The sequence below is a fragment of the Labrus mixtus genome, chromosome 19 (assembly GCF_963584025.1).
Source record: "Labrus mixtus chromosome 19, fLabMix1.1, whole genome shotgun sequence".
NCBI lineage: Eukaryota > Metazoa > Chordata > Actinopteri > Labriformes > Labridae > Labrus > Labrus mixtus.
In genome coordinates this window covers 4,227,028-4,240,525 of record NC_083630.1, presented here as the reverse complement: position 1 = coordinate 4,240,525, position 13,498 = coordinate 4,227,028, and the positions used below count along the sequence as shown (strand labels likewise).

Below are 13,498 nucleotides of genomic sequence, written 5' to 3'. Positions count from 1 at the left end.
GTGTGTGTGTGGTTAGAAATAAATGGACATGACTTGATTCAACAATCAGCAGAATTGATGAATCATGCAATAAGGAAACTTTCCAGGCAATGAGCTTCCAAAGTAAGCAGACACACATTTCATTCCTTGCACACAGAATTATTATTTTTTTTTAAAAAGAAGCCAAAACACACACACAAGCCGAGTTTTGGGGCCAAATAAGCCGAGACAAGAGCTCGACATCATTCCCTGATACAGGAATTGTTTAGTCTGGTTGCTGGTGGCACTTAGCATATAGATGGACTGGCCAGGAGCAAGCAATGCTGCAGCATAAGGGGGCCCGAGGCGTGGAGGATGTTTGGATTCCAACAATCCCACCTCCTGTTTTCCGGAGCCGCATCACCATGCCAGTAACGCCATACTGATTCTATCCACATGACAGCCGCTAAGCTGCTCACACCACAACAGACACCGCTTGACTCGAGGCCGTGTCACAGCGGCGAGGTGTGCATGCCGTATCAAGCCACTTCTGCAGGAGATTTGGTCCCTCCCATCTTTATTCTCTATGGTAATTTTGCAGAAGTCATTCACATGTGCACACTGAGGGGCAACTACTAAATGTGTGCGTGTGTGTGTTTGTGTGTGTGTGTGTGTGTGTGTACTTGATTGTACGCAAATGCTCCCACCTGCACATATACAGTGCCATCACTCCAGTAATCAGGCTCCACGCGGGCCTGATTGAATAATAAATCAGCCCATCAATGCATCATTACATTCAGTTAGATTAAGCGCCTCAAAATATTTACCCATGCAAAACAATCCAAAGAGATTAACTATCACTTTAAATTGTCACTCTGCATGAAGCACAATCAAGGGCGGGGAAGAAAGAGATGAAAGTGTGTGTGTGTGTGTGGGGGGGGGGGGGGGGGGGGAGACAGTGGAGGAAAGTTGAGCTCCTTCACCTAATTTTCATGCAGAATCACAAACATCATATGCGTTCGAATGCTGCTGAGGAGTGTGTGTTTGGCAGGGGAGGGGAAGTGCAGAACGCTACAAAACATCACTCCCTGGTGGATTTGGTTTGTAAGCTTCTTTCACAGTAGAAGGGGCTTGGAAGGGGATCGGGATGTTTACTAATGACAATAGCATCTTTTGCACAAAGAGGGGGGAAAAAAAAAAGATTCTTAAAAACCTTGGTGGCTTCGTTCACAGCCTGGTGAAGATATTAACATAACACGGTGAGGTAACCGTGATAGTCTGGAGATTTTACATGCTGACGACGAGCTTCTCTTATCTTTGGAAAATGTTGCTTAAACAAGCTCAGGCTCGTTTTTCCCCTTTCAACACATTTTTGACAGCGATAGAGCTGTCGAAGAAAAGCAAAAGTACAAAATCTGACTCTACATCTTAGTGCAGAAGACTTACTAACTTGATTCCTGCCAAACATTCAGCGTGGTGGCTCTAAGCCCAGTCATTTTTAAAATCCAGTCCGACTGTAGGTTGGACCTTTCTTTAACAGGAAGTGGGGCTATTTCTTCCTGCAGAGCAGCAGATGATAAGAGAGGGAGAGCAAAGCAGACCACCGTACACTGCCTCCAGGATCCAGCAGAGAGGAGAAGCAATGTAATATTCCTCAGCCTGACACACACACACACACACACACACACACACACACACACAATGGTAGATAATACTTTATAGCTCATTGTAAGCCTAGCTGTATGTGTGAGTGTATCTGAGCCTGGGCACAGATGTGTGAGAGTGCATACATTCAGGCTGTGAGAGTGAGGGGTGGTTCGGGATAAATGGAGGGGGTTTATATCTTCATTCCACTTTAGGAAATGAAGAGGGAGCGATGAATCGATGGGGATGAAGTGAGGGAAGAAGTGTAGGTGGTTTTGGATCAGAGGGCGAAGCGCTGGTGAAGGACCGCAGGTCACTGAGACCTATTAGAGAGAGGCCGACAAAGACAGTAATGTGTCTGTTTTTATTGTGCTGCTGTGAGGGGGCCATGTCCTCCCTGCAGTTCGGGCTCCACTTATCAAAAGTGACACTATTTACTGTCTCTGCACTTAAAGTCCAACACAGAGGGGGACACACAGGGATGCACTCTGGACAAACAGAATAAAATCATCATGCCATTCAATGCCGAAAACAGGAAAAGGTTGAAATAATTAAGCTAGTGGCAGCAGGAATGAAGAGTTTATAAAAAGTACAGAAATGTGACGTGTCTAGGGGGGGGGGGGGGGGGCAGCTTCAGAGCTTACTGTTCAAAGCGCAGGTGTCGGATGTCTCCCTGATTAATTCTGACGATACAGTCGTTCTCCTGGAAGAGTCGCTCCTGCTCGGCTTTGCCCCCGCGCTCCAGACGCTTCACTAGCAAGCCCTGAGTCCTGGAAATGATCAGACAACACGTTACAGATACAGCACAGTACGCAGACACATACTGTGGCAATTACAGCACACACAGTCACATATCAATATACTGAACAGCAGGCGGCACGCTGTATTGTCTCCTGCATCCTCGCATTTGGAAACGGCAGAGCCGAGAAGTAATGGAGAAAGGTATAGAGGAGACAACGGATTGTTTGAGTTAAGATGATTAGCTTTAAAACAAGAAGGAATTGAAGCTGGTAGATTTCTAGACTTCTTATTTTATGGCCTGTAGTAGAAGTTTAAACATCATATTCCATTCAAGCTTCAAACTGCTGCATGTTTGTTGTGTTTTTTAACGTTTATAGTTTTAACTTGTGAAATTCTCCTCCTGATTTAGGAGAAGGTAAAGCATGTACAGAGGCTGTAGTCCTTGAAGCGGGCGGCCCAGGGTTCAGATCTGACCCGCTGCTCACTTCCCATTCTCTCTCTCTCTCTCGCCCAAAAATAAAAATAAATCTAAATAAATCTGAAGTCTTGCAGGTTTGAAAGTTGCACCATCAACCAAAAGTTAACTTCTCAAACTCTAACTTTGGATCCAGACCTGTATTCCCCTGCAGGCAGGAGAAGCATTACTAACTACATTTTAAGCCTCCGTCCGTCCCTCTGTCCTCCTCTCAGTCTACCTGCCTGCCTGTTTTGCAGGTTTTCGGAGAATGACAGGGCAGGTTGTCTGAGGAAAATCCAGACCTACAGCTAAGAGATCATCTTATGGCTTCAGAGGAAACGCTGCATTTTCAGATGCCGGGGCTTAAGACGAGAGCCGGCGGCTGTAATAAATACCCAAGCAGTTCTACGGCACTGCCATCTCAGCATTCGTCAAAAAAAGAAGAAGCTACCTTTACCTTCATACCCACCCCCCCTCCTCCTCGCTCCCTCCTCTAAATAAATACATCAGTGAGCTCCGTTGGGGCTTTAGTTAGGCCCTGAGGATAACCGCATGCAAAGAGATCTGATGTGCACAACTACAAACTCCTCCCGTCTGTAAGGCGCCGCATGCCTGAGGTAGCAGGTAGACTGGCTGAGAGCTAACGTTCAGTGTCCTTGCATAAACTGACAAAAAAAAAGTTTGGGGGGCTTTTACTTTTGAGAAATTAAAACTAATGATGAAATATATCGCAGGCAGAACTAAATCGAAAAGCCAAGCTAAGATTTACAAGATAAAAGTAAATTACACGGCAATCAACAGCTTATCAGTGGCAAGGACATAAGCTGCATGCTTTTCATCATTTCCACTTATTTTCCCATCGTTTCAGCGGACACATAAACAACAGCCCATTTAAATCCTGACCCTGTTTACTGCGGACGTCAAGGGCAGATTTATAGAGAGCTCTTTAGCATTTCAGCCAAACAGGAGCACTTTCAGAACATTGCCCTAATTGTCTGTATAGTGTGGACGTCCACGCTCAGGCCACACACTCTTCTCAGCTCCTCGATGGGGGTAAACAGTTCAGCATTAAGCTGAAATGAAAGATCACAAAAGGCCCTTCCGTCCGCTCTCGGTGTCTGAGCCGGCAATCGCCAGGTCGGCTTAACTGTGTTGAACAGAGAGTAATTGCAGCCGGCGCGGAGGTGGACATGATTGTGCTTTATCTCCATGAGTGTTGGCAGCTTGAAAACAAAGTGTTCCACGCCTGGATTATAGCACGGGCGCACTCTTAATGACTTCTGATCCGGTAGCAGACGAGAGACAGTACATAGAGGAGTTTTGGTTGATCCCTGATCGGCATTCAGAGCAGCAGCACGGAGGATTGAGGATGAAGCAGCATCTTTTAGAGATTGGAGGAAGATGCTGAATCTGTAAAAGCGCTTCTATTGTGAGGACTCTAATGCAATGCCCCCCCGTCCCTTTGATGGGCTGCTTTTGTTGATTCTGATCAGTTACTCGGGGAAAGCAGGGGAGCGTGATCGAAATGGCGTTTTCACAAGCTGTCAGTGAATTTTTAGTAGTAGTAGTAGTAATCATTTATTTCGGTCACAAGAAAAAACAAAAACATTTTGACCGAGAAGGTGTAGGCTGAAGCTTTAGCTTATTACACCTACCCTTGTTACAGATCTTATTATTTAAGACACTACTAGTTTAGGTACAAAAAACAAAACATATCAGAACAAAATTTGTTCCAATAATTTATTTCAAAACAAAACAAATGAAACAAACAAAAAACAAAACAGAAGTCACACTCACAAAAAATAATAATTTGTTAATTTAAATCTTTAAATTCACGAGTTGTTCGATTTAAGCACAACGACTCTGTACTTAGAGCAAACATCCAGCCCACTAAGTTCCACTTTTCTTCAAAAATCTGCATCAAAACTCTCAAAGTGTTTTGTTTGGCATTGCTCCACGTCGTGGCTGGGCAGCGGTGCTGAGAGATGATTTCAACGAGGCCACCTGTTCTCATCTAACGCCTTTAATCAAATAATAATCCAATCAGGATTCATTTATGAGCGGCAATTATGTCCGCAGTTTGTTTACAATTGAAACCGGTCATGGAATGAGAAGTTCATTAAGCAAAGAATGCATCTGCGAGGGTGTGTGTGTGTGTGCGTGTGTGTGTGTGTGTGTGTGTGTGTGTGTGTGTGTGTGTGTGTGTGTGTGTGTGTGTATGCATGCAGAGGACTAGTGTATGTGCTCGGCACTCAGAATGGATCTGCACCTCTCAGAAATGCTGGGGGAGAAATAAGTAGACAGAAAGAGCTTGTGAGGGAACACACAGCTCAAGGTGAGTTCATAGTTTTCACAAAGTGCTCGGGTGTTACTCCATTTTCATTTTCAAGTATGTGTGTGAGTGTGTGTGTGTGTGTGTGTGTGTGTGTGTGTGTGTGTGTGTGTGTGTGCTTGTAGAGAGAGAGAGAGAGAGAGAGTATCTGCTGTAGTGACACAGCCTGTGCGCTCCCTCCTGCAGCTGTCTCCCCCTCCTGCCTGGATCTGACTTGACGTCAGTACAGTGAAGCAGGGTGCTGCCAGCCGGGGCTGGAGCGCCTGCAGTTCCTTGTTTGCTGTCTAGTTCTGCTGGCTGCCTGACCCCCGTGGCCCTGGTCTAGACACTAATGACAGCCCGCTGAGCCTAATGCCTCCTGTCCTATAGCGGCAAAGCAAACAGGAAAGAGCCGGGCCAGGCCATTAGCATCAGCCCACTGACCAGACGCTAAGTCTTATCATGTCTCGAGTTAATTGAAGGCTCTGATAGCTATTAGTGCCAACCTTAGCTGATGGAGTAGAAATGTTCTGGCCAAGCAGCATTACTGCTACATCCTGGAAGATGCAGGCTGATTAAGCGGGAAGACAACAGAGATTAAAGGAGTATTCAGCCATTTTCTTTTTTTTTCAAACCTGGGCATTAAACTTAATGACTCATAAGAAGGAAAGGTTTTTGATTTGCTCAGGTGGACTGTTCAGCCAGCAGCTGCAAAACAAGCTGTAGAGACTGCAACACCAGTCAGGAGTCTGTCCAATAAATGAGCTTGTTTCAGTAGTGACAGGATCTGATTTTTAATTTAAAGACATTTTATTAATTCCCTCCAGACCCCGTCCTCTGACTGGATATTCATGTTCTGGTTTGTTCTGGTTGACTCGGGACGTTTCTGGGCGGGGAGCTGGTGTGTTTCTTCTCAGCCAATGACAGCACAGCAGGTGAGTTTAGGAGTGGATACGATTCAGCTGATTGGATGTGATGCTTTTCAGTTTACCTCTCACCTGCACACCTGGAGTTGGTCTGCTTCCTGTTGGACAGGCAAGGTGCCACACAGTCGGGGCTAGCTTGTGCTAGCGTGTGGTAGCTTGCATTTTAGATCCAAGCAGTAAAGGTACACACTGCGTCCTGCAGTGAGTGTGCACTTATGGGAGATGAGCCCAGGAGGAGGGGCCTAGTTTGACTCCACCTCTTTTAAATTAGAATCTAAGGCTTAACAGTTGAAAACCAAAAATGTTTAGTCGATTTATTTTACAGGCAAAGTCATCGACTTTGTTATTTCATTACTTTTTGTTCTATTTTGGATTAATCTCAAACAGTGAGGCCCAGATTAAGGATACAGAAACTCAAGGATAACACTTTCTAATAAACTTCTGGATTTGAGCAGAACTGCCTCGTGTCAATCATCATGAATCATTATTTTCCCTCTCTGACTCGGGATAACTGTGGAAGTCAATCACAAAGGGTCACAGCTAAATATAGTTTCCTGACACTTGCTTATGAACAGCGATGAGATTAGTGTCCCGTGGAAATGACACGCAGCAATCCCCAATGACAGCCGTCCTCCCTGCCTCAAATGTCATCCCATTTCATCTCCCCCGCTCTGCCTTCTCACCTCGCTCCCCTGTCTCCCTCTCCCAGCGCTGAGTAGTCACATTCACCTTGGTGTTGTGCCAGCAGTGGCTTGGCGTGCGGCAGGGATCTGTGTTATACACAAAGCTTTTAGTTTGATTACATCTGGCCACTTCCTCTGTCCTTTATTTTGTCTGGAATAACTATAAACCGGCATGCTTTTCCTCCTCTTGTCCCCTTTCATCAACACTCCTCAGTGCTTAAAAAAAAAAGTCTGAATCACCTTCAAGTGGAGCGGATGCCAATGTGATTAAGGTTAAAAGAAAAGAAAAGCATAAAAACACAACAAAAACTGCAGGCTAGCACAAAAAACGACTTTCATATGTTTTCCTTCCCACTGGGGCTTTAGAGAAGATGTTGTATGTTTCCAGGGTTTGAGATGTGATGTTTCAGCAGTGAGAAAAAAAAAAAAAAAGATGGCAAAAAGAATAAAAGTGAGGGAAAAAAGAGCCTACAGTAACATGTTTAAAGCAAACCAATATCAAAGAAACGCAGAGTTACAAAGTGAAAAGTGAAAAGTGCAAAAAAAGAGTGAAATGATGAGTAAAAAAAAAAATGAAAGCAGCGTCCACAGGGCTGCAGACTGAAGGATGCAGGAGACATTTTGTACAGTGAAAGTAACTGTCTGCTGTTGTACACTGAGCTGCATTGATTCTGTTTTTTGGTTTTGTTTTACCTTACATCCTGCGAACTGTAAGGCACTACGTGGATCCCCAGGGGCCCTCCTTCATTGGACACCTCGACCGGCTTGAGCATGCCTCTGCGGGGCGGTGATGGATGAGTCCGAGAGGGCGAGAAGAAGGAAGAGACATGGGGGGGGGGGGGGGGGGGGGGGGGGGACATGCATGAATAACAAATAATAAGAATGACAGAAGAAAATGTAGAAATGTAAAAGACACAGTGGATCAGGACGAGGCGCTGACGGGATGTCGGGGACGGGGACGGGGGGGGGGGGTCGCTGCAGCTCTGTGCTGTGTGTTAAGTCATCTATTACAAAGTCACACCGGTGGACCTCAGGGTCGATTAGGGACCCAAATAGAGACTCCAATTAAGTGATTAAGATCAGATTGTTGTGCTAAAAGAGAACAAATTAATTGAAAAACGTGTGAGGAAAGGAGGCGATGGAGGAGGAGAAGGTTAGATAAAGACATGAAGACAAATGGACGCTGGCTAACCGGGATGTAGATGCAGTGTGAGGATGATGAGAGAAGAAGGCGTGGCCTGGATGTACTCTGTGTGTGTTGTTGTTTTTACATGACGGTTGGTTTCTAGACCTGATTTTTTTTTTCTGGCTCGGATTCCTTCAATGATTAGTGAACAGAAGGAGCTGATTCATTTGACACAAAGTCAGTCATGAGAAACAAAACGACAAAAAGAACGGCCTCACATCAAACATCAGCGTCTCTCCAGCGGTCTATAGTTTGACTTAGATGAGTAGCTTTGCGTCATTCTGGTAAAATGATGGAGTTAAAAAAAGGAGGGTGTCGATACTAGTTTCATGATACTTTCAATTTCACTGAGGGGATTGTAAGAACAAGGGATAGGTATTAAAAAATATTGTTGATAGCTGGTAAAAAAAACTCTATTACGAGTAGTTGGGGTAGAGTGGACACCGATACACCAAAAACACTGATACAAATGAAAATGAAAGGAGGGCGTCCCTACAAACTCGTCGACACTGTGAGCGTCTGAACAAAAATAAAAGCTAATTGTTAAAGGAAGATACACGCAGGGTTGGATTGTGTAATTTATGTGAACAGAGCGTTTAAATCATACTGTACGGTACACATGGAAGCGGAGGGGCTCACTCACTCAAGGCTGAACACAGGCGAATGTTCCAACGAGGAATCGGCCCTCCCCACCGGCTCGATCCGTTCAATCCTCCGTTCGTGTCTCCTTCGCTCCTCTTCCTCCTCCTCCTCCTGAAAACAAAGAAAGACAGACAAAGGACCAGACGTTATAATAATAATAATCAAACGATAGAAACTCACACTCTGTCATCATTTCAGTTTGTCCGTGCTCACATCTCCTCCTCTCCTGCCTGCATCATTTCTCTGACTTTTAATCCAATCACCTGAAGGAACACGTGAAGGATTTTAAACCAGAGGAGACTTTCAGTGAAGTGGAGATGCACGCTGCAGAAACATCTCTCTCTCCTCTGACAAAAACTTTATTGAATGTAGTAACAAAGTGGCTCTGATTGATGCTCCTTCTGCATCAATCAGGCCCGGCCAGGATCGGGCCCTGCTGTATGTTTTTGAGTAAAAAGGAAAGTCGCGCCTGCTGTCATTTGTTTCTTTTACCCTCTTCATTCCATGTACTCATCTTCCTTCAGGCCCATTAGGCAGCGAGGCCGAGAGGCGGTAGCTTTTACAGGCCGGCCAGACGTCTGAGGACTTAACTAGGCTCTCTGTGAGGAGACGGAGCAGCTTCATGCTCTCCTTAATGGGGGATGAAATCTTTATCAGAGCTCTCTTTATGGAGATGGTACAGATAGAGCCGGGCACTTACATGCAGTGATGACGAGCTGCATGTAGACGGAAGACATATTTAATAACACTGGGTTCAATTTCAGCTAATCACCCTCCTCCTGCTGGATGTTAGTGGGGGGTGTTCATCAACAAGTAAAGCGTACATTGAACATCAAAAGGAGAGGGCAATTTCAGATTTAGCTTTCGGCCCTGTTAGCGGCTGCTGATCCTTGTGTGTGTTTTTCTGTGTGTGTGTGTGTGTGTGTGTGTGTGTGTGTGTGTGTGTGTGTGTGTGTGTGTGCGTGTGTGTGTGTGTGTGTGAGCTTGTCAGCACCCAGACAGCGCGTCGTCTCCTCGGGAGGGTTCTGCTGAAACGCTTTGTTAGCCACTCCTATTTCACCGCTCTCTCACCCGTCACCTCGCTCTTTCTCTCCCTTTTACTAAAATGTCAAGCACATCCAAACAGGTCCTGAGCCCCCCCCCCTGCTTTCTGTATGGAAATAGATTCAACCCCCTTTCAGAGGACGGGATATCTTTGGGAACACATCGGCATGGTAAAGATAGACTCGTTGCCTTTTCTATTTATTAGAGCTGGGGGGTCGGGGGGGTCTAAAGAGACCTCGTCTCACCCTGCCTGTCTGCTCCCCCCCCCTCCAACCCCCCCGTATAAAAATGAGTCAGTCAGCCAGCCACCTCTGCCTTTAATTGCATGTCAGCTGAGGGTCTCTGTGCCTTGTGGAGCCTTTCATTCACAGAACCTTTTTTTATGAAAGCCCCCCCCAAGAGGATTGATAGGATTTTTTTCTTCATACACATATATGATTTGCCACCTTTTAGAATCCATAAATAAAGACCAGCAGGCATTGAACCAAGAGGGAAGATAACATTGAACAACAAGGATGAATAAAACACCGTATTGGGACTCGGGATGTGGTCCTCATTTCCTGACGGGCAGATCCTTGGAGGGACACATTTCTTACACATTCATACTTTACACTGACGGTTTAGGACTCAAGATTTATTTATTGCCACTTAAAATCTTTACCAGACAGGTACACAGTAAAACTAATCTTTACAGATAAACATTTATTATCAAAAACATATCACAAATTGACATATTCACACCATGTAGCTATTAGCCTTTAGCTGCAAGTAGGCTATAATATAGAAACAACTAAAATACTTAGTTGACTTATGGGTCAGTCTTGACTTTGAAAGAGACACAGAACCACTCTCAAACATCCTCCTGGGATGAACATGAGCTCGGCCTCCTGTGGCTAGGTGAGGAACGCACCTCAAAATAATGTCCCACCCCAAACTGCAACACAGAACATTGGTTCCACCAAGGAAATAACAGAAAGCTTCTTTTAGACAGATATTCTTAATTACATTAATGTTATAAAACCAAAATATTATTTTATTAAACGTAAATCATTGTTTGTATTTAACTCAATATGAAGAACTTAAACTGTGCAGGCCTAACTGATTATGATGGCAACTACACACACACTTAAGTAAATCTGAATAAAAACAGTTTTCCATACAACAAGAAGGGAATATGATGGAGGCCGCATGCTGCGTTCCATTAACCTCGGAACTCGGATCTCGGCGTCACAACCGAGTTAACTGCGTTCCAGTTGCAAGTCGGAAAAGCAACATGGACGCCTCCAGGAGTACCTTTGTTTTGTTAGCTAATGCCAGACGATAACAACACACTATGCGATAGTTTCTGACTGGAAATATCATGACAACACCTCCACAGAGAGAACTTGCACGATACCATCGATCTGATTGATTTAATAACACAAAAAGACGACTAAGCTGCTCATAAACTCAACAGCTTAAACATCCCTTTCGATGCACGTAGCAGCCATATTGGATCTGAACTCGGGCTACTGAAGATTCTCTGATGTTTCAAAGTCATAATCACGACTTCAGGGGGCGTTCCAGTTGACACTTCCGACTGGGAACTTGGAATTTCCGACTTACGAGATCAACTAGAACGTAGCATTAGTGCTGAACGTCTTTGTCTCATTAGAGCACAGATAGAGTAAAGAGGTGAGTAGACTCACAGTGTATCATCTCAGGATCTGACATGTAATTCATTTGGAGAACAGAAGCTGTAAGCAACAATCTCCTGTCCCTTAAGTTTCCTGAAGCAGCTGCTAAATCATTTCTCCACAGCATCTCTCTGCTTCAAGTGAATAATAAAACCTTTCCGGGGTTTAAAATCTGAAGTATCTGTGAATATTTGCACCAACTGGGAGGACTCTTTCTACCTGCAGCAGGCCAAAACCACAGTGTGAGCTGATCCAGCGTGTGAATGTGACAGACTGTTACTGTAAAAATGACACAAGTAGATATCAGAGCGAGCAGGTTTTTCTATTCAGGAATGTGCCAGGCGAAAAGCAGACGGAGCTGTGACAATGACACTAAAGGAAAGAGGAACTCAGTGATATCAAGAAAAGAAGAGATTTCAGAGGTTCAGAGTGAGTGAGTCATGGTGACGAGAGGACAGAGGAAGGACTCGGGGATGAGAGAAATACAACAGGAGAGATTATGTGAAGAGCAAATCAGCTCGGCAAACTATTGTCGAAAAAGATGCAAACAAGTTTGTCCTTCATACGATGAGAGTAACCCCCCCCCCCCCCCCCCCCACAACCACCTTCTCATTTAGATGTTGACTTTCCTTCCAAAGACATCTGTTGAACAATCAAACTTCTTCATACTTAATGGAGCTGAATGATTGCACAGTTTGAGCAGTTATTAACAGGAACTTTGTGCTGAGTCATGATTCCATAAAGCTGAAACAAATAACACACCGGTTACCTTCAGGGATTTGCCCCATGTATTTTTAGAGAGTTTGACTTGGGGATTATCCTTGTTTATTCTCATTGGTCAACACGCCATTTCAAACTTTTTTAGGAGACTGTGTCTGTGTTAACTTCACTGCTGCTTTTGTCTAAAGCCATTTTCACATCTGCACTACTGAAAATATCATTTCAGGAGGACTGCTCTGGATAGTCTCCTGACCTAGCTGTACACATATTCTCCTCACAGCGGGAGACTATCCCGATCTGACAGGAGGGGGGGCGGGGGGGTCTCCTGAGGTAAGACGTGAGGTAAAAAAAAACAACGTGGAAGTAGCAGAAGAAGCCTTTTAAACACATGCAGAGAGATCGTAGCCGTCGCATGTTTTCAGTCTATGGTCATATACCGATCACAGGGAATAAACGTCACCACACTATCCTACTGAATTCTCTGGATAGTATCCTGCTGCGTTCTCACATCAGTTCACGCTTAAAATAAATACGCGGAGGCTGGCAGGAGAAACTCCAGGTGAAGCCCGAGTGAAAAATTCTGCTGTTTTGCGTTCACACATGCTGCAGCTCCTCCTGAAAATACGCAGAGTTTTCTACAGGTGGGAAAGCTCTATTATTGAGACTGACTATTGCCTAAGTTTGATGATCTGTTGGTTAGATCAGGCTCAGCTTGGCTACAGCTGTCAATTTAAAAAAAACAAAGATTGAGCTTTCACACAGAATTCACCAGGCAGTTCTGATAAGACTCTGTTCAAGAATCAAATTAGAGTTGTTGTTTTTTTTCTACCAGCAAAGCCACAGAGCCTGGAAAAGATTTTCTTGAACTACACAAAAACATAAAGCCTTGTTGGACCAAATGTGAGAAATAATGCACCTTTTAGAGTGACATGTCATGCAGTGAAGTCCTTAAAGCTATATGACTTATTCCTACAATAGCTGAATGCTGAGTCGTTCTAAGAGGGTCAGTGTCTCCTTGTGACCGGGGCTGAAGAAGCCCTCTCCCTTCATACTCCCTGCCAGCCCACTTACTGTCCGTCCTCATGTCAGGGGCAAAGCCAGGCACAGAGTGACAGCAGAGGAAAGACACAGGTTTAGTTTACATCCATCTCTCTCTCTCTCTGCCCTTTTACTCTCTTCTTCTTGTGTGTCTTTGTCTCCTCGTCATTCTGAATCTCCCCTTTCGCCCTCTCTTAAAACCCTCCATTTCTTCTTCCCCTGAGTGCTTTTAGCACCCTGTTGATCCCCTGCAACACAGCTATTTCTTGTCTCCATAGCACTCAGTCGTAACTCCCTCCCTCCTCTCTCTCGCTCTCTCTCTCTCTCTCTCTCTCTCTGTGTCTTTACAGTAGATGCCCTGATCTGTGGCCAAAAATCCAACAGCCTCTTTGACAATAAAGAAAAGAAGAAGAAAAGGGTTATAGGCTTGGCCATCGGACAGCTACAGCATTAGATTATTGAGACTCGTATA

The 13,498-nt window shown here is 44.8% G+C and overlaps 1 protein-coding gene across 5 annotated transcripts in view; it reads right to left on the bottom strand.

Moving 5' to 3' along the window:
* Positions 1-13,498, bottom strand: part of LOC132994061 (partitioning defective 3 homolog) — a 378,183-nt gene that overhangs the window by 188,063 nt on the left and 176,622 nt on the right. For all 5 annotated transcript variants that reach the window (XM_061064159.1, XM_061064160.1, XM_061064158.1 and 2 more), the window contains exons 6-8: positions 8,550-8,659; positions 7,414-7,497; positions 2,247-2,372 (exon numbers count right to left, since the gene is read on the bottom strand). In XM_061064159.1, the coding sequence (XP_060920142.1) occupies positions 2,247-2,372; positions 7,414-7,497; positions 8,550-8,659 (320 nt within the window). The remainder of the gene's footprint in view (positions 1-2,246; positions 2,373-7,413; positions 7,498-8,549; positions 8,660-13,498) is intronic.